This window comes from Acartia tonsa, chromosome 9 (genome assembly GCF_053477335.1).
Source record: "Acartia tonsa isolate MP-2025a chromosome 9, ASM5347733v1, whole genome shotgun sequence".
NCBI classification, from domain to species: domain Eukaryota; kingdom Metazoa; phylum Arthropoda; class Copepoda; order Calanoida; family Acartiidae; genus Acartia; species Acartia tonsa.
Window position 1 is genome coordinate 27,689,713 of NC_137268.1, and position 27,397 is coordinate 27,717,109.

Below are 27,397 nucleotides of genomic sequence, written 5' to 3' on the forward strand. Positions count from 1 at the left end.
CACAAAATTACCCTTAAAATAACAATTAGTGTTTGAAACGTTTGTACGCGCAAATTAATGAACCAATCAATCAAAATTCAGTCAAAGTACCAAAGTTATTGGTTCCACGAATAAGAAAACACTATTATAAAACTTTTGGGACTAGTATAATAAATAAACAAATAAACTTTATAATTGTCCATTATATTTTTTGTACTTCGCTACTTGTGAATGGTGTCATACTTGTTTTATAAACATTTTAGCGCAGATACTCTATAACTGTTCAACAAAATAACCATTTATCTGCATATTGTGAAAATTGTCAATCATGTTAATTGAAATAAACAGTAAATTAAATTGTTTAAAATCTTTATTAAACCACGTTTTTAAATAAAATTCAATTATAATCTTTAAAATTTGTTGGATAAATAAAGGGAAAAATTTATAACTTGAAAAATGTGAAGAACGTTAAAATATGAATAATATAGGTATTTATAATTATTTATAAATGAATACACTTTAATAAAAATAAATAAAAAATGTGTGTTAATTAAAATACTTTCTAACAATATTATCTAAAGCATTTTTAAAACTAGTATAATTATTTTGTTTATTTGAAAATGTTGATTTTGAAGTGTTTTTATCAGTCTTTTCTTTCAGGTTATCTAAGACATAATTAAACAAGAATGACAACATCCATAAGTAGCGAAGCAAAAAAACGAATATGGGAATGCGGACAAGGAAAATAAAAGAACATTTGTTAACGTCAAAATGCTCATTGGAAAAAGAAATCTGCACCAAAAAAACCAGCCGTCTATTTTAAATAGCAACTTACTATAAGTAAATTACTAGATGTTACGGACTTACAAACAAAGTAAATTATTGATTAAAAATAAATGCCCAAAAAACAATGATTACTAGCGAAGCTTTTACATAATCAGTGTCGATATGTACGTTGGTCGGTAATCGTAACTTTTTACTATTTGCTCAATACCAGAAAGTCTTTATCTTTATTTGATAAAGATACCAAGAACGATTAGGCATTATAGGAGATATAAAACCTAAGTATTACCTGCTAAAATCATATGCTCTGAACAGAAGTATGGCTTCGGCTTTATCAATAAATCATTCTCTATTAACACATCTTCCTAAATTTGTTAAAAATTCTATTAATAAAAGTTAGACTTAGGCTAAAAATATTAGACTAACAGTGCATTTAAATTCCTTAAATAACATAAAATTAAACATACACAAATATTAGCGAATATATATTATTAAAAAAAACTTTTCGCCATTCCTTTTAATATATAAAGAAATTTTATTTCTAATTTATTGGCGCCATAACCATTTCAATTGATTATATTAACTAAAAATTACAAAGGTTGAGTGATTTATAGACCTAATACTTGTGCAGTGCAGTTCATATATAATAGAGGCTAGGTATAATCAGACTTTATTCAGGGGCTGCTAGTCGCGCCTTCAGCAACGCGGCTGCGTTTGAGATGGCAGTGGCTGAAAGTAACCCAGGTTGATTAAATAGATTGTGGTTAGGTGGGCGAATTCTTCCAACACACTGCCAAGTTTTCTCGAATTCGCGCTGTTAGTTGTTGCCACTACTTAAGTTTTATTTAAGCTGTTTGAATGGGTAGTACAGCGGCTATAGCTGTTATTTTTTAAACGAAAGTCTTAAGGCTTCGACACTATAACAAGTGTTTGTTTACAAAAGCTTGTTATATTGTTGCAACACTAATAGTTTTTTTATTGCATCGTATTACAAACAGCTTTATTTTGATATCAAAATGAAAAATTAAAACTAGTTTTCTTAGTCCCGATGGCACTGGCTAACAAAACTGGTATTGATGATTAAAATCTTATTATTAGTGGAAGGTTGTCTCTAATACGATGCTATACATGAGTTTTTAGTATGGCTGAGAAACGGTTCTATTACAGCGGATATTAATCGGTTTTGAAGCAATTCTGGAAAAAATATTACCTGTTCTGAAATCAATATGTTTTCCATTTCCAGCCGTTTAGGTAAAAGATTCATATTTCTCAGCCTAGTCAAAGTCTAAACAATTTGTAAATTATTTTTTGTTGTTGTTTGAAAATGATTTTGAATCAAGGATCAGAACATCTATAAGTAGAAAACACCCAAAAAATATGGCTTCACAAACGGACAAAGTGACTCAAAGAGCAGATGTCCAGTTGTTATAAATAAGAGATGCTATAATTAAATGAAAATGGAGAAACCTTTAAGTTATTTGTCTTTTAGAGGACAGCCCACAGCCGCCCACAGCCGACAGACTTACAGACCAAATAGATTATATACTTTATTCTGAATTTTTTTAGCTATCCATCTTGAATAGCAGCTAAAAAAATATAATTTTCCGACGGATGGATATACAAATTAATTATAGAATAGCTTCTATACTAACAAGGATGATAACATCCATGAAAGCGAAGCTCTGAAATGGAAGGAAAAACGAACATTAACACTAATTTAGGTTCAAAACTGAATAAACTGAATATTAATGCATATGTCTATACAAAATTTTAAGTAAATTTGTTGCAAAACTGATTAAATACAATATACATGTTACTGTTTAAGGACATACTGACGTTCTTAGGACTTGATTATAAGGATGCTTCGCTTATAACACTATACCTTGTTGTAATAGGAATCAGTATTAAAAAAATCAGACGAAAAAAAGTAAAAAATCAGCTTGTTTTACTGGACGTAAGGACTTTCTGGTAACGATTATAGAGTTGCTGCGCTTTCTAAGTCGTACCTAACTATTATAGGAATCAGCATGCAAAGTTTGAAATCGATGGTACAATTCTAACCTGTTTAAATTAACGAAAAGAGCTAACTGTAACGAAAAGACGGACGGACGGACCGACCTTAATTATAGAAAAGCTTCGCTTTTAAAAAGACAAGTAAGATATTAACTTTTTTAGTTTTAACTTATATGCACGCTGTTTAGGTAAAAACGGTCATAACACACGGAGATACAATGACATGTAAGTAAAAAACACAAAACACAAGTATACTATAATTCATAATGGACAGACGGTCACACATACTGAATTATAGAGTAGCTTCCGGTAATGGATATAGAATATACGTGGATAATATGACAGGGGAAAAATTGTCGTCAATTTTGATGGCTAACATGTTTATTGATAATTTATCCAGTTAGAGGGGAGGGGATGGGATAAAGAGTATCGTTATTTTAGCCCACTGCGTGTTTAGAATATACGTAGGTAATATAACAGGGGAAAACTTTTTCTTCAATTTAGATGGCTAACATGTTTAATTTATTGCTAATTTATCCAGTTAGAGGGGAGGGAATGGGGTAAAGAGTATCGTTATTTTAGCCCACTGAGTGCTTCGCTTTATTATAAAACATGAAAATCTAGTGCAACATCAAGTAAAAATATATCCATTGTTCCGGAATATTTACCTCATTTAATGAAGGTTCAAACTTTTTCACCAATTGTTCTCTAGAAAAAAAAAATAGTTAAAAAATTTATCAAAATAGTTTAAAAGATTTATACTCCTGAAAATAACTTATTTACTAAGTATATTTGCGATTACTTTTATTTAATGAAATCTTCCAATTTTTAACATGTACAAAACGGCCTGCTTAATTGCTTCAAGATCCATGTCAGATCTATATAGGAAATAAATGTCTATAAACAAGCTCAAGTTTTCCAAGGAATATATGATTAAAACTCATAGTGCTCCAATAATCCATAATAAACTCTCATTGCCCAGAACGATAAGACCCATTATTTTACTTTATTAAAAATAAATTCATTTTTTTCATTTCATGTTGCTATTTACCTTATATTGATGTATTTAATTTCTAATCATAAAAAAGAAAATTTAAATTTATAATATGATAAATTTAAGAAAACTATGTTTTAAAAGAATTCGATTGTGGCGACATTTTGTGTGTTCAAATATTAAACTAAAATTGTAATCATCATCATTAACCCTTTGGTGATGGTAATCTTAAACCTGTTATCGGAGCTGTATAATTTACCTTTTTTGTTTCCCTCAAGGTACATCTCCCCCCCCCCCCCAATCAAAACCCTGTGCATGCCATGGCTTCAACACACGCTAAGTAAATAAATCTGACGTATTTAATTATTAGCGGCTACGCATTTTGGAGCCCTTGAGTTGGGGGAGTGGGGTAAAAGGTGACCACCCCTCTTTTAGATTTAGTTAAAAAGAAAAACAAAAAAATAGATAGGGGGAAATTGTCTTTTTTTTTCTAGGGACGATTCCCTTTGGAGGGAGGTGGCACACATTCTCAAAATAGCAATAAACCTTCCCAGGACGTATGAAAAGCCACACTCAAAAGGAGAACCATATCAGTTCAGCGGTTATAGAATTTCATTGGTACACACAACAGACAGAAACAGATTCTGTTTCTTTTATAAAAATGAAATCCATAGATACATGATACTAGAGGACCCCTTAGAGTCTTGGGGGGGGGGGGGAGAGAGGAATTCGACCTCATCCTCTCCTTTTTTTATTTTTTTTATCGGAGAACCATATCGGTTCTTCGGTTAGCGAGATCCTTCGGTAAACACAAAAAGACAGAGATTCTGTTACTTTAATATAAGGATATATAATTATTGAGTTATGTACATATATTCTTATTATTTTGATATAATACAAAACAATTAATAAATTGTTGAAGCATATTTTGATTTTATATAATATTTTAAAATATTTTATACAAATATGTATTAAATCGATTAATTTAGATTATAAATATTTAAAATAAAATTTGGAGCACATCTACTATATACATAACTATTCTGCCTGTCACTCTGTCGTTTACTTTACTTTATACTCGCGGCTACGCCCCTAGGGGTTTCTAGTGGCACTTCAGGGAAGGAAAAGGTGGGTAAAGTCGACCATCCACATTTAATTTTAGTTTTAAAATGAAAAAGAAATTTCTCTATTGAGATAAAAATATCATAAAACAATACCAGGACTTAATTATAAAAAACAAGTATAGGCTACAACCTATCATAGGACCTAAAAAGAGAAACCAATTTGGTTCGGTAGTTATCGAAATAGTAAGTTACAGCTAAATAAAATTACTACTCTATAGAATAGGTCTAGCGTCTACGGTCCTAGAAGCCTCTACAGCACTTAGCGGGGGGGGGGGGAGGCTCGCCTTAAATAGTTATAAATCTTCACTCTAAAATACAAATATATTAAGGTTCAGCAGTAAGCTGGATCTTTCGCTACAGTAAAAAACCTTTCTACTTTATGGGATTATTCTATGTTAGATAACAGTTACTAAATTTTAGCTTCGCTACGTATGGATATTTAACTATCCTTGTAAATATGTAATTTATCCAAGATTAGAAATTTTTATTTAGTAATAAATCCTTTAAAATATACATAGGTTATTTGTTGATATTAGGAATTTTCAATATTTTTCAGTTATTAAGCATTTTGGGAGCATAGATACCCCTCGGCCTCCCCCGTTTTATCCCCTTAGGAAGGCCCTATTCAAACGGAATATTCAGAGAGAGTTGGGACAATTGGTTGTTTATTACACCAGTCAAAGTTTTATAATAACATTTTCTTATATGTTGGCTTAACAACTTTGGTGACCTTATTGAATTTTGATTTAATGGGATTTTGTGTATAATCATTAGGGATGTAAAACAATTTATCGGACATTGTCTTATCCCTTAAAGATCCCTGGCTACTATCCCTGTGGAGCTCTCCTAACACTTCCTTAACTTCCTCTAATCTAAATTTAGTCTTCGCCAAAAATATTTAATTCTTATGAGGAGATCTATCAATTACCCCATACGGACAATGTTAATGTTCATGCAAGGACCAACAACCCAGGATAACTGAGGGGAACCATTCTCTCCTTTTCTGTCCAAACAGGTTATTGGTTAAGTAATACCAAACAACCAACTCTATGATTACACGACCTTTCTATTAAAGTCCAAACTGTGTTTGTTTATGGGTTGTGCCTGTTTTTGGGCAAGGCATTCGCCCTACTGTAACGCCCATCTGACATAGGAGCAGTAGAAACCATTTTAAAAATATTTAATAATAATGCTATGTCAGGCCGAGATTTGAACCTATCACTTCCCCGATGAAGAGCGGATTCGCAAGATGTTAAGCCACGGTTTATTAGAAGACAAGAGCTAATAATGTCATTTTTAGCTGATGTAAAATTAATGGTTACAAAATAATATCAAAATAAATTATATTTTAGATACATGGTAAAATGAGAAACCTTTCTAGTTAATTAATTTTTTTTACATTGTTAAATAATTTCACATTTTTAATTTAGTATTGTAAAGTTCAATGTTAATTTAAAAATTATCTTTTTATAAAAGTAAAAGTATCTCGCTTACCACTGAACCCATATGGTTCTCCTTTACAATGTAGCTTCTCATAGGTCCTGGGAATGTTAATATCTATTTTTGTGAGTATACCCCCCCCCCAAAAAAAAAAAATGGAAAAAATAAGGGCGCTAGTTATAATCTGGTATATTAACCCTTACAGCATACTGCTGATGTTATATTCATAAAGAAATACTGTATATTACTGTATTTTAATTTACTGTTCTTATTTAATAAATTTATTTGTAAAAAAAATTGTTAAAGTATTTGAAGGGATAGTTGAAATAATTATAAATACCTTTTATTTTGATTATTTTTGATGAAATCATCCAACTGAGTTAAATCCCCTCGTATGATGTAAAATATGTTCTAAAATATAGTAATTAAAACTAATTGTTATTACACATATGTACACAGTGGGATCTTTTGAAAAAAATCGGGACATCCAAAAAATTTAAAATCGACTTTTATCTATCCTAGGAATTAATAATGGCTGTAAGTAGACAGCTAGAAAAGAAATTTTTAAAAAATATTCATTTTTGGCGGATTTATGCCATTCTTAAAAAAGGTAGTGAAAAATTTCTTTTCAGTTTTAAAGATTTTCCAGATTTTTTTACACAATTTTTTCAAAGCAACAAAAAATACATTTATGTTCATCTTATGAAAATAATTTTTGATTGAGGTACTTTTCAGATACCTGTACCAATGTCTAATTAAAGAAAAATTTTAAAAAGATATTTTTTTGGTGGTGTAAATTGACATTTTGTGAGAAAATTTCACCAAAAATATTAAGATTTTTAACCCAAAAAAATCAGTTTTCTCCATTTTACACAAAAACGGACAGGAGGCCCCGGGTTTTGCAATAATAATATCAATATACAACATGTATTGTGTATTAAACAGTTTTCACAACCTGGGGCCTCTTGTCCGTTTTTGAGTAATTGAGCATTTTACATTGCATGGTTTGAACAATTTCGTTCTTGTTAATTTCAAATTTTTCCCCGTTAGAGGGGGAAGGAGTCATTTTAGAGCCCAAAGTCATCTCTGCAATGTTTTCAAACTTTTTGAGGCGGATCTTTCTTTACTTCTGCATTATTTGCCTCCGGCCAACCGTTATGCCGTTATTTGCCGACGTTGGCGAGATTTTTAACGATTTTTGCCGTTCTCGCGGTTTTAAGGGTTAAAGGAGTCGTTAAATCAAAATGACTTATAAATACTTTTATTTTAGCAATTAAATTTGCTAAATTTCATGTGTTATAAAAAAATTTGTATTTCTAACTGGTTTTGGTCCAGCAGAAATTCAAATTTGCGAATTAATTATAATATTGCAAAAACATTATATACGCATCAGAGGGAGAGAGAGAAATATACATTTGAGAGAAAATATAATATTAGTAATTATGTTTATATTCTTATACAAACTTTAAATGGAGATAGCTAGACTTAGAATAAAGGTATTAACACAAAATCAAAAGTGTTTTGAAAATTATGTTATTGTTGTTTATATCTGTAAAAAAAACATTTGAAAACATGCCTTATAAGTGTCCTATTTTACTTATACTGGACCTACCTAAAAATGCCGGGACTCGAACTGGGTGCACCTGACGCTATATTCATGTTCACAAACATTGTTTGCATTGAAGAAATATTTACATAGACGTTGATTTTGTTAAAATATTCCTATCCTAACTAAAGTTATGAAGTTTTATAGATTTTTTAAAAATAGGGTAGCTTCGCTCCTCCAAAACAGCAAGACGTACATACCAAATGCACATTAGAAGTTAACAGGAGCAAAATTTATGTTATTTTTGAGTTAAAGCAAAAGAAATTACATCATTTCGTCAAATACAAGCTTTTTTATTGATGTTTACTTTTGTCTACCCTTAATGTCCCGTTTTTTTGCAAAAGATCCCACTGTGATGTAGTTGTACTGTACATATATGAATTTCATATCAGGGAGGTAGGGAACATTGGAATGTAAATTATTATAATAATCAAAATTTTATAACCACGCTCTTTAATTCGCTCTGTACCTGTGTAAGTGTATCAACAGCCAGGGCTAGAACAGGTATAACTCCGGGATCATCCAGATAAATCCAGTCACTTGTCTCCTCCCAAAGGTTAGATACTGCCTGAAATTAAGAAAAACCTTTAGAATAAGACTGCCTAAAATCATTGCATGCAGAAAAAATTATAAACAAAGTTCGAGGTGTCCAAAAAGTAACTGCGTTTATTTTGTTTTTGAGACAGCCGGTAAAACAATAATCATTGAAGCTCCTTTAATAACGATTCACCAATCAATATGACGGATCTTTAGGAATATAAAAAAACACCTGAAATAAATTTGATGTATTTTTTTACAAAGAAAAAAAGGATCAATAATAATTTTTCATATTTATTCAGATAGAGTCACAAAACTGGTAGGCGAGGTAATTTGGGACACCTTGTTTTATTTCATGATTTTTTGCATAAAAATGCATAACAAATGTATTTTTTTCTTTGTTAATTTGACAAGCAGAAATTTTATTTGCTTAGCTTTAGTAAATAATTAAACTGAAAGATCACTTATCAATATGATAATACAGCCGAAACGGTTAGTATCTTTTAAAGAATTCAATGATGCACAGACTCTCAAAGTATTGGTTTAAAATATAACTTCAAACGACGTGTACCTTCGAGTTTATTAAAAACAATTTTTAGATTTGAATTACATTCAAATATTTTAGAATTTCAAGTTTGATTTTAAAATTTTTCTATGCATGTGAAGTCTTCTAGCGGCACTTTAGATATGTTTTTAGGTATTTATTTTCTAGCAGCGATTTCTCTTTGGAGGGTGGTGGTCCCTCCCCCAAAATAGTTATAAACCTTCCATGGACTTATGTAAAGCTACATTGTAAAGGAGCAAGAACCATATCTGTCCAGTGGTTAGGGTTATCCTTCTGTATAAGAAAGATACACACACACACAGATCCTGTTGCTTTGATAAATGGATAGCAATAACTATTAACATACCGGATCATGGAAAGAAAACGAAGTAGCGGGTTTCGTCATATTTTCTCAGTAGCTTTTGATATTTTATTTTAGATTAGGTTAAGTAAATGTTAATGATTGTCGCGCAGGGTTAGAGCCCCATGCAGGTGCTAGAAATGGGAGAGGAGCTACTGTGAAAATTCGAAGAAACACACCACGTTTTCTTTCCATGATCCAACTTACCTTATCAGCGTCACTGGTAGCAAATACTGCAGTATATAATTCTCCATCTAAAAAAAAAATGTAATCATATTATTTATCTAACTTTTATTTTATGTTAAACATTATATTTAATTTTGATATAATACACATTGTCCCTATCAAAATTTTTATCCCGACATTTTAGACGTGTTGTACATTAGAATAGAAGTGTAGATGCAGGAGTCAAACGCCTTTGAAAAATCATAAAAAATGCCACAGAAGCAATAATGAATAATTTATTTTGAAGATAAAACTCTAAATGTTAAGCGTAGAAGCTTTTGGGAATAAAGGTTTTAAGAAAGAGAAATAATGTCTGATTGAGCCAATCGGAGAATCGCATAGGTACATACATTTAATCTCATTGGTTGAAATTGTGTACACATTTTGTTACGAACGCATGTCTTTTTTTTCCTTTTATACATAGATAAAAGTCAGCTGTAAACAGTATATTTTCTTAGGAGAAAGCTTTTCTGAATCAGAATTAATTGCCCAAAAATTTCGTCTTCAATTTGAAACCTTTAAATAGAGGTGGATTCTTAAAAAAAAGTAAGGCTGGCTACTCGTATGAAAAAAATTTACAAAAATTAAATAAAATCTTAAAAGGGTTATTAACATATGATTTTGTTTAATTTTTGTAAATTTTTAATGTGCTTTTAGATGATTTTTCACAAAAATAATTTTGTCTCACTATCGAGTAGCGAGTCTATCATTTTTTAAGAATCCACATCAGCTTGAGTCGAATGTAAACAATACTTTTGTCTGCTAGAAATGTTCCTTTTTAGATTTGACGAAAAAAGGGTTCAGAATATGCTTCTGTTCCTATATTTCTATTCTTATATTTCTATTCTTTTGGGTTAACAAAAAAGCACAACATTAGAAAATTGGTAATTATTGTTAATAACTTAAACAATTTACCTAATAAAGATTTAACTGTATAAGAAGCACATCGAGTTCCAGAAATCTTTTGAACCTAAATATGAATTTATTTTAGTTTAATTTATACATTAAGGAATGTAATTTGTTTGTTTTAAAAAAGATAAGTATGAGAATGAACTAGCAGTTGGGATTCAGGGGCTCTGAATTCAAAGAAGGAAAGAATTACTAAAAAATAACCTAAAACCAGCCTGAGACTTAAATAAAAAAAGTAGCCTAAACCCATCCCAAGATCTAAGGTCACTAAATTGAAAATCCGTACTATCGATGTCTTAAGCTGCAGACAAAAAAACTTACTACTTATATAATAGTATGATTAATTGTATTGAAAATTAAGTAAGAATCTTTACAAGTTTAAGTTTAATTAATTTTTGTTGTGAAGTATTTCCTTCATATTTTTTTTAAAATCTGCTTTTTCATATAGTTACATTTTTATGTTACTAGAAAAAAAATATGAAATATAATTTTGGGAAAATTTTTATTATTTTCTTGATCTAAGAAATACTATGTTAAGAAATATGATTATTAAATATATATGTATGTCCATAAGTAGCGCAACAATAAAATATAAGAGTATCATACAGTGAACTATAAAATTAAAGTGATATAAAAGATGAAAATAGGGTTTAGGGTTTTGTTCATAAAAGCAATGCAGACTAACAGACCAAAGGGCACTTTCAAACAAGGTACCTTGTTGAGCACTGATAAACCCTCCATTTATTTTTTAAATTAAATTAAAATGGAGGGGGCAGTGTTTCGTTTGATTGTTTTAGGTCTGGCTAGATTATATTGGAAGAAAGGAAGGACAAAAGAACAATAACTTGTACGCATAAACAAAATTTTTAATAGATTTGATTCAAACTTGCGTAAATACAAGATGCAGGAAAAGGACATACTTTTATTTTTTGGATTTTATTATAGAGATGCCTTGCTAACAACAATTTATCTTATTTTTCTAGGAATCATTATTCCAAAAATCAGATAAATAGGAAAATGACCTATATCATACAAAAATATGTTTTCAAAAAGTTAACAATCAGCATTTTTAAAATAATGTACGGGCTTTCTGGCACGCTAATTGCGAGTGCGACGTTTTCCAAATAGTACCAAACTTATAGAATTATATATTAACGACGGACGAATCGAACCTAATTGTAGAGAAGCTTCTCTTTTAAAAAGATATTAATGTAATATTAACCTGAAATTCTTGACAGCTACAAGTGAGCAAGAAATCTGATACCACAACTAAATTAATTTTATAAACATTTATAAACATAAAAAAATATAAGAATGTTGTATGAACAAGGATGACAACATTCATGTGTAATGAAATGGAAACAACGGATAAATTAAGTTAGGTGCAGATGTTTAGAAGTCATAAAAAGCGTAGAGGGTGATCAAAACACTTATGAGGTTGTATCCACCCCCCAACTTTGAAATAATACCCTATTAAAAACATCGGTGTCCCTTTTTCTGTCCATAAAGAAACAGCCAACCAACCCTTTGGTCGCAGAGTCCTAACTGTGCATACATGCATAGTAATAATTCCTACTGTATATGGACCATTGCATTTCCCAAATGCTTTCTGTTGCTGTCACACGCCGAACATAGAAGCTGTTAGTACCTGGAAGATCTAAATGATGTCTAACTATTTTCCACAACTTTTGAAGTCCAAGGCTTTTCACTAAATGCTTTCTTACTAAAATTGAATGTTAGGTTATTTTCACAGACGCAATGTGTCAAAGAGTTAAAGATAATTTTTAAAGATAATCTACATAAGAAATTTCAAAAGAATATCTCAATTCAGTTAGAAATCTTTCTCTACCTATAATAGGAAATTTTTATTTAACATTCCCTTAAAAAAAAACACAGTCCTCAATTTAGCTTGATAACATGGACCTTATTTATTGGTCAGTTCGTTCATCTTGTAGGAGGGTAGGGGATGAAAAAAGTGGTGATTGAGTGGTTATCGTTATTTCAGCCAGTTGCAAGTATCACTTTTATTGGCGTACATGAAAATCTTTTGCAATATCCAAGTAATAATATATCAAATATATCAAAAGTCAATTTAAAAGCAGTCGAGGGAAAAAACGTTGTTAAATGACATACATACAGATTACTAACAGCTGGGGTCCTAACAAAAGTGTGAATTACTGACCTATATGTTGCAATGAGTCAACATCTCTCTTTGATTTCGGCCTAGTAACAAAAACATACAAAATTATTTGCAAAATAGTGTTAATTTTTTTAAAAATGATTATATTTTGTGCTAAAACAATTATCAGGATTCGTTAGACGTTCTTTTTTTGAGGCCCTTACCGCAGAATTATGAATTGGCGGCTTGCAGATTGTCTAAAATTTGGCGGCAGCTGCATATACAATTTTTAAAAGGAATGAAACAGCATAAGGCCTCCGTTGAACAGAAAATTTACCTAATATTTCTATTTCTTGGTCTGTTGTCTAATTGAGGTACTTCTGAGGTTACGGGACTAAAATATTAATTGACTAATGAATATATAGAATATATATTAACAGGGGAAAACTTGTCGTCAATGTAGGTTGCTAACATGGACATCATGCTCTTTTATTGGTCATCCAGTAGCAGGCGAGGGGTTTGATGGGGTTATCGGTATTTTTTACTTTATTAGAGTACATGAAAATCTGTTGCAACGTCCAAGTAATAATATATCGATTGTGCAACTACATACTCTAGTGCTAGTGTATGGTAAGCCATATTGGTTCAACAGATTTAGGCTGTGCTTCAAATTATATCTTATTTCACCTAACACTTTTTAAAAATGTTGCTTGTTTGGAAGCTGTTATTGTATGAAACTTTTAGAGATCCTAAATACCTCCCAAATGTATCAAAATACTTTATTGTAGGCATAAAATTGTTATACCTCGTCATTTGTTCCCTGTAGAACGGCCTCGGCCTTCCAAGATTCAAATACAATCTTCGACGATTTGTTTCCTCCAATGACAACTCTTCTTGTGGGCCATTGGTCAAATTCTGTGTTATTAGGTTTCTATTGTTGGTTGCCAATTCATTTTGAGCATTCTGATTGGTAGAAAATGGCCGTGGAAGTCGAATGTTATTTAAATTATCCCCAATATGTAGATTGTTGTTATGGTAGTTTGAGTTATCATTTGATGTATTTATTTCATGATTGTTAACGTTCTCTGTAGGTGTAAGCCTAATAACATTGTAAATAGAAAATATTCAAGTATGGCTTTGAAGCCGATTAATATCCGCTGGATTAGAACCGATTATAAACCAAACTGAAAAATCATGTATCGTACTATTCTAGTAGATTAATAAATTGTTCAAATCTATAACAAGGTTAAGTCAGTTTTCTAAGTAAGGTGAGAAATGACCGTTGCTTCTTAAAGATTATCAATAGAGTTGGGAATAGTTATTTCTCGCATCGTATTATAAACGGCTTTCCGCGGATATAAAATGTACAATTATAAGATTAAAACCAATCTTATAATTGTATATTTTTATATTCTTAGAAATCTGGATATAATACGATGCTAGACATAGTTTTTTCGTATGGATGAGAACCGGTTCCTATCCACCGGATTTGAATGAATACGAGAAAAAAATTTAAAAGACTTGCTTAAAAAAAACGAAAATTCTATTGGTAAACGTTTTCATTAATTGGCATTGTATGAAGAAAAAGAATTAAGTGAATAATTAATAAATTGATAATCAATAAATAAATAATAATGATATTCATAAATTTTAGAGTGTTTGTTTCTACAGTTAGGGAGTTGAATCCATTTTTATAGAAGCAGAAATATAATCTATGATTATGGTTTCGACCCTCTAAAACTGTAATCTACCTTTCCACTTTCCCCTCTCTTGGTGAAGATATCTTCAACGCCGATACGATTTTTGAAATATAAGATTCCACTTTTGTCTCTCTTGTTGAAGATATCTTCACCAAGAGAGGCAAAAGTGGAATCTTAAATTTCAAAAATCGTATAGGCGTTGAAGATATCTTCACCAAGAGAGGGGAAAGTGGAATCTTACATTTCAAAAATCGTATCGGCGTTGAAGATATCTTCACCAAGAGAAGGGAAAGTAGAATCTTACATTTCAAAAATCGTATCGGCGTTGAAGATATCTTCACCAAGAGAGGGGAAAGTGGAAAGGTAGATTACAGTTTTAGAGGGTCCCAACCATAATCATAGATTATATTTCTGCTTCTATAAAAATGGATTCAACTCCCTAACTGTTCTACCTCGAATTATTTGAAGTGTTTTGTTGTTGTTCGTCTTGTAAAGGGAGGATTATTTCTTCTGAATTGTTTTCTAAATTAATTAATTTTATGATTGAAAATATTATTATCTGATAATCTTATAGAAAACATGGTTGTTCTTGCCGTTACAGATATATTAATACACAAACAAACTAACCTCCTAAAACTTTTAGTTATAGTTAAATAAAAAGTAATAGGATGTCTTTCTGTGTTTTTCTCTTTGTCCGTCCCTAGCTTAAGATCTCGCTAACTACTGGAGCAAAATAATTCTCCTTAACATGAATGCTTCTTTATGAAAGATTTATAATTGTTTTAGGGGAGGGTACATTTACTTTCCCAAGAGGAATTTCCAAATTCCCAGATTTTTAATTTTTTCTTTTTAATACTAAATTTAAAAGTGGATGGTCGATTTTATATTCTATAATACGATTAAATATTTGTTATAATATTTTTCACACATTATATTTAAATTCAATTATAAATATCTTTGACTTAAAATTATTTCAAGTGCTCTAGATTAAGCACAAGATAATCATAATAGAAGGTTTAATTCTAAATATTTTCATACTCATTTTAAACTTTTTTTATTTGGGTGTTAATGTTCGTTTGTCCTACCGTTTCAGGGCTTCGCATTTATGGATGTTGTCATCCTTGTTGATGTTTCAAATTACTTTAAACAGGATATTATTATGATTTCAGCATTTTTGTGATTTTAACAAAGCATTTGATAAATATAAAAATGAAACTAAAATAAAATTTTTATCAAAAAATAATTCTTGGTTTAGTTAAAAATTTAAATTTTTGAGTTGGGTTGTTGCTTTACCTCTCCCCCTTCCTGCGCCCCCTGTTTATTTTTTTTTAAAGGGGGCACCCTTCCATCCTGTACTTATACTTAAAGTCTTAAAGACAAGACTTAATAACCCACTCATCTGGGATAAACTTTATTATTAGGGATAATCTTTTCTTAATTTACATATTATTATTATATAGATATTACATATGTATACAAATTTTAGAAATCTAGAAACAGTAGCTTATAAATACACGTAATATTTTTAAAGTTTTAAAATCAGAACTTTTATAAAAAAATTTTTACTTTAAAGTATATATAGCCGCGTATCATAGACAATTTTCCACGAATATCAAAATAAAAATCATAAAATTAAAACCAGCTTTTTTGGCAGGGCTTTTCGCCCCTCAGGGTTAACAAAACTGGTTAAAATCTTATAAATTAATATCCGAGGAAAGCTGTCTATAATACGATGCTATAAATAAAAATTCTTGGATTTGAAATTTTTCTTTAAGATTTTATCATATCAATGAAAAATACTTTAAACAAAATTTCAATTAAAATATAAATCTTTGAAAGGATATAAAAAAAATGAAATATTATTATTAGAAGGCATTATTGAAATTAAACATAAGTATCATAATAGATAATCCTCCTATTAATATGATAATAGAGAATAAAATTAACAAGTATCTTCACAATATGTGATTTTTAAATAAAAGAAAACATATTTTAAATCAAATATTTTGTCATTAATTGTGTAGGTTATGTGGTGACATTTTAGCAATTAAAAAATTTAAAGTATAGTTACTTATCGCATCGTATTATAGACATTGGACTTCCTTGGACATGAAAGTGAAAGATTTTAAGATAAAACCAGTTTTGTTAGTACCGTGGGTTTTATTTTCTTATTTTTATATTCGTGGAAAATTGTCTGTATTAAGATGTTATACATGATGTTTCAGTAAGACTTTAAACCGGTTCTAATCCAGGAGATATTAATCGGTTTTGAAGACAAATATTTACCTTGTTCTCCATCAGAAGGAGTTGTATGTAAACCTCTTCTTTCTTCGTCATTATTTTCATTAGTTGAGATATTAATATTATTTGTGTTTTCATTTGAAGTAGAATTTGAAGGATCTCTGAGGTTCCTAACATTCATATTATAATGTATAATGTGTAAATGGATAAAGAAGGTGTGGATATATTGACAGGGGAAAATTTGTCGTAAAATTAGGTTTGTTCGTTCATCCAGTGGGAGGGGAGGGAATAGTATTGGGTTTATTGTTATTATTTCACATTATTAGACAAAATGAAAATCTGGCGTAAGATCCAAGAAATAATATATACATTTTCTCATTTCTTCTCTACAAATATTTGTAAATCTACGTTTTTTGGTTGTTCTCAGTCTTGTTTGTTAACAAAAATCTGTCAAGAAATACATTGAAATATCTTTGACCATATTTGTATCTACGACTCGAGTTTTCTAATTCCTAATAAATATGTCTCCTAAACTTTTATTTAAAATATAATAAAAGTTTGAATACAAAATGAATAATATTTGAAAAAATTAATCCACAAATTTGTAAATCAATAACAACGTACTTTTAGAACAAATTTTTACAAATACTTGGTTGCTTTCATTAAAGTTACTAGCAAACACAGAACCCCCCCCCCCCTCTCAAACATTTTTTGATTAAAAAAATTAGAGAAGGGATAGTATTTTTTATGCCTAACCCTGCGGGTCCACTTTACCTGTAGTGCCCTAACCCAGCTGGGCTACACTTTATCCAGTTTAACCTTACCTAACCTGACCTAAAGTAAAACACAAGCACAAGAATAACTAAACCCCACCCTCTTCTTTTTTTCTTTTTATTCTAAAATACGAAGTAGAAGGGTTTCTATGCTTAAGTAGGCAAATTAAGGTAAATCTCCAAAGATGAATTATGATTATTAGTAAAGATTATCTAGATATAACTTTGTTTATTAACTTTTATTAACATTCAAAACTTATATTTTATGCACTCAGCTACTATATAGTCAGATAGGCTAGATGTAATTAACAACTAAATTAATTCTAAAAAAATATTTCGTAATTTCAGTTGATTTTTTTCGTGATTTTTGGGGCAACGCTTCATATATTATTTTAGATTTCGCTTGCTGGTTATACCTTATTCCTGCGCCATGCCTCTCTAAAAATTCTAAGACACTCTCCAAGGAGTGAGGGGGCCTTGGGCTGTTTATTGCACAATTCTCCAAAGTTTTATAATAACATTTTCTTATTCGTTGGGAATTTTATTGAATTTTGATTTGTTGATTCATTCAGTTGAGTGTCTAAACGTTTCAACCATTAATTGTAATCAACAGAAGGAATAATTTGTGTATCATCATTTGGTATCAATTCATTGTCCATTGTATTATCCCTTTAGATCCCTGGACACTCCTCCTTTGTCTCTAACGCTGTTATACTCCTGTACAGACTAGTATACTCACACGTACAAAAGTGGCTGTATATTGCTTAAAATTAAATATTAATTTTTTGTTTTTTGCATTCAATTTTTTTTCAAATATAGTTTCCGGTTTTCAGTCATACTGAAAAAAATCATGTACAACATCGTATTAGAGACACTTTTTCGCGAATATTAAAATACAAATCATAAGATTAATACCAGTTTAGTTAGTAACAAACTGGCTTTAATTATTTTTCATTTTAATATCCGCGGAAAGCTGTCTATAATACGATGCGATAAATGACTATAATTAGTTAATTTCATTTAACCTTTTGTAATTTTTCTTAATAAGCAAGAAGAAACAAGGGGGGGGGGGGGAAGTTTTGACACATTTGCGTAAACCTGGCACCTAGGCTTTATCTTTGGACTGAGAGGATAGGTTATTAGTGATAAAATCATTCTTATATGATGAGTTTCACGAAGTTTTTAGATTTTTTGGATAGGCCTCCAGGTTCCGGAGCTCCAGGCCTCCAGGTGGTCTCTGTACAGGTAAAAATGAAAAAAAAAAAATTTTTTTTAAGTTACAGGTCAACTTATAAAACAAAATATGCATCTTTTTTAATATTAGGAGCTCCGAAACCTGGAGGCCTATCCAAAAAATCTTAAAACTTCGTGAAATTCATCATATAAGAATGATTTTATCATTAATAATCTATCCTCTCAGTCCAAAGATAAAGCCTAGGTGCCATGTTTACGCAAATGTGTCAAAACTTCCCCCCCCCCCTTATTATTAATTAATAAATACACATTATACATAATAACCTGCCTTTGGTCAATATTATCTTGATTGTTATTTGTTTCAGTTGTATTGTTATCATTGTTAATGATATCAGTTAGGTTATCTCCATCTAAGTTGTTGTTATCAATATGAGGATATGTAAACAAGCCATTATCAGCGAAGGTATTATTTATGTCCAAAGAAACGCGTCCAATCTGGACAAAAACCGATTAGATGTACAAAAAAATTTGTTCACGTGAAATGTAGTAATTAAAAGTAATCCAGTATTATTTGCCATTAAAACTTTGGGAATGGCAAAAAATATCAAAAACCGCACTGTTAATTGGTTAAAAGAATCATTTTCAAAGAAATTATAAAATTATAGATTAAAGGCAGGGGAAGACAGCTGCGCTTTGGTGGCTGACATAGAGTGTGGCTTGGGGCAATGGTCTGGCGTCCCCGACGCCCAAGCGGAAGCGTTGCAGCAGCAGCGACAAACAGGACCAGGAGGTCAAGGAAGCAACAACATTGGAGATGTACGGGGCAACCTGGAACCGACGATGGCTTTTTTTGGCAACAGAGGGGGAAGACATTAGCCGAAGCTTCTCTCTCTTTAAAAACATGCAGGCAACAGTTCATTGGGAAAACGTTCAAAAATGTTAGAAGTTTAGGAGCACACATCAAATTTTATCTACAAACAATTCACCACAATCCAGGACCGAGGGACAAAACAGAGGAGGGGAAAGCTAGGAGGAGGGAAAGAAGAAAATTAAGGAGAGAAGAAAAACGCAAAAACAAGAACAAAAACAACAACCAGTCGGGAGAAGTGTTTGATATAATTACATGGAATGTTCAACGGATGTCACTGGGCACATTTAATAAAAGAAAAGTAAAGGCTGTAGCTGAAATTGCTAGGAAAAACAACTGGGATGCCGTGTTGCTGTCGGAAATAAGTGCTAAGAATGATGGAACAATATGGATTGGCCAAGATGAAAATCTTATTGCCATCACTTTTTCGAGAAAAGCCGCCATTTTAATTAGAGGACAGTTACTGAAACTATGGTGTGAAGGAGGACAGAGGACAATAAGGAAAGAAAGGTCAATAACCATCAAGGCAAGAGACCTTTCCTTAACTTCAGTATATATGCAAGTATGGAAAGGTAATAATGAGGATGAGATAGAGGCTGCTAAAGAAGACCTAAAATCACACATTGATGGAACAAAAGTAGATGAAATTGTATTAGTAGGCGGCGATTTCAATGCTCACATAGGACAGAATGAACACAGGCCAGGTATCTGTGGAAAATTTGGTCTAAGATCCTCAAACAGACAAGGTGAAGAATTAATTGATTTTTGTGAAGAAAACAATCTAGCTTACTGTAACAGTTTTTATCAACACAAAAGAAGAGGCACCTGGTACAATTTAGCACTAAGAAAATGGTATGAGTTGGACGGCTTTCTAATGAAATCAAATCAAAGACACAAATTTGCTAAGAAAATAAATGTGATAAATGAAATTGCTTTGTCAGACCACAAACCCGTGAGAATAAGACTAGTCACAAACAAACCAAAGAAACACTTTAGACCTAGACAATACACACCAAAGATAAAATGGGAAAAGTTAAGAGAAACTGAAGTTGCAAATAATTATAGAGATAAGATAAGAGAGATTGTTGAAGAAGCAGCAGAAGCCAACAACAATGTAAATGAAAGATGGAAACAAATTACAGACATTACAATTAAAGCTGCCACAGAAGTCTGTGGAGTGGAAGAGAAGAAAATCGAAAATCCTTGGATGATTGGAAAAGAGGAACAGATAAACAGAATGAGAAACAGAATTACTGAATGTGTAAATAGTAGAAATGAACTGATGGACAGGTCAAGAATGACAAATGATAGAGAGGAGAAAACAAGGATTGAAGCAGAGTTAAATAACACCACTGAAGAACTAAAAATCGCAAGAAGAACGTTACAGAGAGAAACGAGAGAATGGGAGAAAACCTGGTGGGAAAATCTAATCCAGGAATGCCAAACAGCTGGAGAGAGAGGAGACGCTGGCACCCTATACAAAACTTTGAAAAAGCTGGGAACTAGAGGTATTAAAACAGCCCCAGAAACAACAACACTTACTAAAGACAACTTTAAGGAACATTTTCAAAGTATTTCCAAGGACAGATTTGAAAATGATCCTGAAATCCTCGAAGAAGCTGTAGAAGCTATGGAGGACCTGAGAGAAAATGAAGAGGCAAAACGACTGGCGGAAATGTTAGAGGAAACACCAAGTAGAGAGGAGATAATTACTCAAATGAAAAAAATGAAAAACTCTGCACCTGGTAAAGATGGCGTAAGACTGATCTACATACTGCAAGGAGGACAGATTATCATAGACAAAGTAGTTGAGTTAATCCAGTTTATGTTTGAACACGATGCAAACGAATGGGAGGAGGTTTTAAAACTAGGATTGGTCATTCCTTTATTCAAAAAAGGAGATAGAAACAATGCCAACAATTTTAGAGGTGTTGTTTTATTGGCCATGGGATCTAGAGTTTTAGGAAGAATTGCAGCTGACAGACTCAGAATTTGGTCAGAAAATCTACACTTGCTTGATGACGACCAATCAGGATTCCGTAAAGACAGATCGACGGCAGATGTCACACAAATTATGTACAGAATTTTGGAGGACACGGAGGACTTGGTCAGAAGGCTGGAGGCCAAGGGAGAACCATTAACAGATGACGAGAGACCAGCGGCGAGACTTCTAGACCTACGAAAGGCCTATCCTAGAGTCAATAAACCGGCTCTATGGAGAATCCTGGAGAAATATGGTATGGGACCAAAATTTCTGAGAGTTATTAGAGACCTGCATGAAACAACATTCTACAGAATAAAAAGCAGAGAAGGTGAAAGCGATGAATGGATCACAGAGAGAGGTTTACGAGAAGGAGGCCCTTCCTCCCCCCCCCTTTTCAACATTTTTCATCAAGTTGTAATGAGACAGGCAGACTTAGCAAGAAAGAGAAAGGCAGAAGAAACAGGTTTGGAATATGGCATCCATTACAATTGGGTTCCAGGCAGCTGTTTTCCAAACAAAGCCAGATGGGAAAAAGGTAATTCTGAGGCCAAGAGAATTAAAATTTCCCAAGGACTTTTTGCCGACGACACAACTGTCATTGGTAAAAAAAGAGAGCTTGAACAAGGAGTCAGAGAGGTCAAAAATGTTATGAACAAGTTTGAGGAAAGAAATAACGAGGATAAAGAGGAGTTTTTAGACTTTGGAAAAGAAGAATCCAGAAAAATAAGAGTCCTAGGATGTCTTATGGGATGGAAGGAGGATACAAACAACAGAATAAAAAAGGCTGGAAACGCATGGATGAAGGTCAAAAACAGACTGAAGGGGACAAAAATCTCAAAAAGCCTACAAGCCAGAATCATAGAGGCCTGTATCGAGTCAACCATGCTCTTTGACTGTCAAACAAGAACCTGGCAAGTAGGGGAGATTCAAAAGATGCAAAGATGTATGGACAAAAAATACAGACACATTTGGAGCAAAAAAACGAAACCTCCTTTGTTTCAAATGCAAGAAGAAGAAAAAAATATGCAAGACATTAGAATCGAGTTGAAAGTGAAAACACTAAGATATAAGATAGAGAAGAGAGTCCTACAAAGAATTGGTCATGTCATGAGGATGGACGACAGCAGGATGACCAAAGCTGTCACATTAGGATGGATGGAGGATCTGGAGAGGACAGACAAAGTTCCAGGTAAAAAACGAAAAACGGTTCTTTACTGGCAGAGAATTATACAAGAAGCAGGGATGGACTGGACCAAAATAGGACAGTTGACCAAAGACAGAAAGATCTGGAGGACAGCCGTCAAAAAGAGGATGAAATACCTGGAAAAGTGGGAGAGAAGAAAAGGCAAAAAAATACCTGAAACCAGCGGCAACAGACACCAGGCTGCTGGAACAGTAACTCTCTCAGATGCTCCTATGAAGGCTGTGGAATAATATGTTTCAACAAATCAGGTCTGATTAATCATGAGAGAAGGAAACATGAACAATCTAGTCAAAAGAACAAATTTAAGTGTATTTCCTGTGATTCTGAATTTCCATATAAATCTAATCTGACTGTACACAGAAAATGCTGCACTGGCTTAGTAGCCAGAGATTCAAGTAAAATAAAATGTAACTTTTGTGATAAAGAAATTTCAAAGAGTAATTTTGCAAGACACAGGAAAAAGTGTGCTCCTGAACAAGCTAACCAACAGAACAACATAGTAGCCAGAACGAGATCCGCATGTGATATATGTGGAAAGAACATTTCATCAAGTAATCTGGCCAGACACAAAAGAATGTTTCACCAATGAAGACGGGGATTGTCTTACGAGACAGAACACCCAAGACGAGACGAGACGAGACATAGAGTGTGGCATCGGCTGAAAGCGGCTAATTCTTTCTCAAAGCTGCCCAGCTTTCCCCAAATCAGTACGGTTATTTTCTGATCCTACTTCAGTTTTGTCTAAACTGTTTAATTGAGTATTTCAGCGGGTATAGCCGCTAAAAAGATCTCTTGATCACATGGTTGCTTAACATTTCTTTTAGCAGCGCTGCTGCGACTGAGGCTTAATGGGTAACTGAAAAGCTGCTTATATGAGGCTTCTACAAACATTACGGCTTATGGTGATTGTGGCTAAGGCCGCGGCTGGTCTACGCCACTTGTTAAATTCTAAAGGGTTAAAAATATTTGTTTTCTATAAATGTTGTCATCCTATCATTTCTAATAGTAAAGCAAATATTTTTCCCAATAAACATATCCCCTATATCCCTGAATTAACATATCCCCTATGTCCCTGAATTAACATATCTCCTATATCCCTGAATTAACATATCCCCTATATCCCTGAATTAACATATCCCCTATATCCCTGAATTAACATATCCCCTATATCCCTGAATTAACATATCCCCTATATCCCTGAATTAACATATCCCCTATATCCCTGAATTAACATATCCCCTATATCCCTGAATTAACATATCCCCTATATCCCTGAATTAACATATCCCCTATATCCCTGAATTAACATATCCCCTATATCCCTGAATTAACATATCCCCTATATCCCTGTATTAACATATCCCCTATATCCCTGAATTAACATATCCCCTATATCCCTGAATTAACATATCCCCTATATCCCTGAATTAACATATCCCCTATATCCCTGTATTAACATATCCCCTATATCCCTGAATTAACATATCCCCTATATCCCTGAATTAACATATCACCTATATCCCTGAATTAACATATCCCCTATATCCCTGAATTAACATATCCCCTATATCCCTGAATTAACATATCCCCTATATCCCTGAATTAACATATCCCCTATATCCCTGAATTAACATATCCTCTATATCCCTGAATTAACATATCCCCTATATCCCTGTATTAACATATCCCCTATATCCCTGAATTAACACATCCCCTATATCCCTGAATTAACATATCCCCTATATCCCTGAATTAACATATCCCCTATATCCCTGAATTAACATATCCCCTATATCCCTGAATTAACATATCCCCTATATCCCTGAATTAACATATCCCCTATATCCCTGAATTAACATATCCCCTATATCCCTGAATTAACATATCCCCTATATCCCAGTATTAACATATCCCCTATATCTCAGTATTAATATATCTCTATATCCCAGTATTAATATATCCCCTATATCCCTGAATTAACATATCCCCTATATCCCTGAATTAACATATCCCCTATATCCCTGAATGTTGTTGGTTATTGTTATCATCTATAGTTGAGGCACAGAATGGATTGTACGAATAACTTCCGGGTCTGAAATAATAATCTATAAATCGATGGGGTGGTTCTAGGCTATTGACAATTCCCCTTACTGTAATTATTTCCCTAGAGGCAAGGGTTGCAACAGCTATTCAGCGTCTATTAAGATAAATGTTTGTAAATGAATGGTGGAAAAGCTGGGGACAAAATAATATTTTCTATAAATATATGTTTAGTGAACAGAAAAATTTGATATTATTAACAACTTTAGGCCCCGAAAAGACAACGAATTTCAGATTTAATTGAGTCATTTGAATTGACTAAGATGTCAAATATTTTCCTTGTATTTTGCGCCTCAAATTAAATTGTTCACATTTTTGTGTGAGGGCAATTTTTAGTAGCGAAGCTACTTTATGATTAACTTTGTTCGTCCGTCAGCCCGTCCATAACGCTATGGGGGAAATGTGATTTTTTCAGTTGCTATTGAAGATCAAGTTTATAATTTAATTTGTCCGTCAGTCTGTCGGTCAGCCATAAAAAAAACATTGAAAATATTTTTTATTAATATTTCAGAAAGGTTTCGTGATTTCAAAGAATTATAGCATCGAACATCTTCTCTATGATTCATTTTGTCTATTTGTCCTTCCATGAATTTTAAGTGCTTCGCTGACTATGGATGTTGTTATCCTTGTAATACTGCGGAACAGTTTAACATTCAAATCGGAAATTCCAAATTGATTGTTTTACATTTAAATCTTTTTTATTGCATTTTGTTCAATTAAAATAAAAATAAATCTTTTTTCGCCACAACTTTTCTAAAACTTTCCTCAGTTAGTACATCATCCAAACTAAGAAGCGCTGGAAAGTGTCACGTGTGACGTCATAAAAAACTCTAAATCCATCTTTATTTTAGGAGTTTCCTTTCCCAATTCTCCTCACATTCTTCCTTTTTATACGTATTTTTTATGGCGTCACACATGACACTTTGCATCGCTTCAAATTATAATTATAAAATGCAAACCTAAATGAGTCCAAAAGTGTGGAGACTTTCTGGGAAAACCTGCCGCTTCCATTTCTGCAATAACAAGAATAATTATGTTCAACAACAATCTTACAATGTTTTCGAAATGATGCTTTAAACTAGACAGGGAAGTGAAATTAAACTGTAAATTATACAAGTACCCAAAGGTTAATAAAACACATTCTCTCATTCGATGTAACTTTGGTTACTTTTATCAAATCTTTTATTCCATAGGCATCAAGGAGGAGGAGTCATCCCTCCCCAACTTTTAATTTTTCAATTTAAAATTTTTTTGGGTGGGGTGGAAATTGTGGTGGTAACCTCCCCCAAAATAGTTAAAAACCTTTCCATGAGAAGCTACAATAAGGAGAATCATAACGTCTTAACGGTTAGCAAGATCTTTCGTAACACAGCCCTACAGACAAACAGACAGACATACATCCTGTTACTTTATGCAGGGATAAAATTAAGATAAAACTATAAATAATGCTTTACCCTGGGTTCCAAGGGGTAGGACTGTGGAAATATGTTTGAGCTTCTTGTAATCTGCAGTCATTTACATTTTAATTATTTCACAGATTTTTTAGTTTTGATTTTTAAAAATAGCTGCTAATAAATAGGCGGTGGTATTATCAGGGACGTCCAAGCTTTTTATTTTGAGAGGGGTAATCTAATGTATTTTTTTTAAAATTTTTTTGGGGGGGGTAAAATAAGGGGATTAATAGTTTGGTGGGGGGAGGGGGGGGGGTAACGCCCCTTTACCTCGATCCTTGATGTCTATGGATATTCTATTTATATCATTTGATCTTGCTAGGACAACAGAATAAAAGAGCATAATCAAGTCATCAAAATGTAAGTGTGTCCTTAAACATCATCCTGTATTTTGCAACAACTTTATATACAAATTTGTTTAGACTTATAGTTTTAAATTAACATTCTGCTTATCAAATTCTGACACTCTACAAGTGTGCATATTCGTTTGTTCTACCGTATGATTATAGAGCTTTGCTTTTATGGATGTTTTCATCCTTTTTTTTACATAATTTACAAGACCTACAGAAAAAAGACCATTAAAAAAGATTAATAGGTAGAACTTCTATAATCAATTTGACATCTACTTTTAATATTTTTTGTTTGTTTAAACAAAAATTTGGAAAAAATCATACAAATTTTTTTTAAAAGCTTCTGTTTACAATTCCTGTACGTCCTATCACACTTTTCTTATTTTCATTATATCGACAAAAAAACTAAATTTTTATGCCATTTTTAAAAGTGAAGCTTTTCTATAGACAGGGTCGATTTGTCTGTCCTTACCTCCGCCAAGAACGGTTAGCTCATTTAGTTTATTTAGACATGTTCTAATTGACCTATCGATTTCTATAACAGTTAAGCGTAGCAACTCTATAATCGTTACCAGAGGTCCGTAGGTACATTTAAACATGTTGCAGTTTAACTTTTTATAATCGAGTCCTAAGAATGTAAGTATGTCCTTAAACAGCATCCTCTATTTAAGCAGTTTTGCAACAAATTTACTGACAATTATATTTACATTATACATTTATATTCTGCTTTTTCAGTTCTGGCATTCAACAAGTGTTAACGTTGTCCTACCTTTCCGAGCTTTGCTTTTATGGACGTTGTCATCCTTGCTTAAAAGTAATGTTAGGAAAATCAGTATTTAGATAAAGATATTGATTGTCACATTTTTTATCTACTAAATATATGTCAATAGAATGTCAA

At 32.2% G+C, this 27,397-nt stretch overlaps 2 protein-coding genes across 2 annotated transcripts in view; one reads left to right on the plus strand and one right to left on the minus strand.

Moving 5' to 3' along the window:
- The window catches only part of LOC145328670 (glutathione S-transferase Mu 2-like), a 72,747-nt gene that overhangs the window by 38,709 nt on the left and 6,641 nt on the right, over positions 1 to 27,397 (plus strand). The gene's annotated exons all lie outside the window — the stretch shown is intronic.
- On the minus strand, positions 332 to 26,211 carry LOC145328669 (uncharacterized). Its single transcript, XM_080172451.1, has 19 exons — positions 26,153 to 26,211; positions 25,658 to 25,711; positions 24,620 to 24,690; positions 18,871 to 18,952; positions 16,621 to 16,745; positions 14,787 to 14,856; positions 13,440 to 13,733; positions 12,972 to 13,028; positions 12,698 to 12,738; positions 12,164 to 12,238; positions 11,738 to 11,784; positions 10,522 to 10,576; positions 9,589 to 9,635; positions 8,409 to 8,507; positions 6,674 to 6,744; positions 3,444 to 3,483; positions 1,973 to 2,047; positions 1,052 to 1,127; positions 332 to 644 (listed from the first exon to the last, which is right to left on the minus strand). Exons 7-19 carry the CDS (start codon positions 13,445 to 13,447, stop codon positions 526 to 528), a joined length of 810 nt encoding a protein of 269 aa, XP_080028577.1. The 5' UTR covers positions 13,448 to 13,733; positions 14,787 to 14,856; positions 16,621 to 16,745; positions 18,871 to 18,952; positions 24,620 to 24,690; positions 25,658 to 25,711; positions 26,153 to 26,211; the 3' UTR covers positions 332 to 525.

Coding starts and splice junctions, on each gene's coding strand:
- LOC145328669 (XM_080172451.1), bottom strand. Junction 12,739..12,971: donor CCAAGAAATAGAAATATTAG/GTAAATTTTCTG, acceptor TTTTGTTACTAG/GCCGAAATCAAAGAGAGATG. Junction 1,128..1,972: donor ACATATTGATTTCAGAACAG/GTAATATTTTTT, acceptor TAACAAATTTAG/GAAGATGTGTTAATAGAGAA.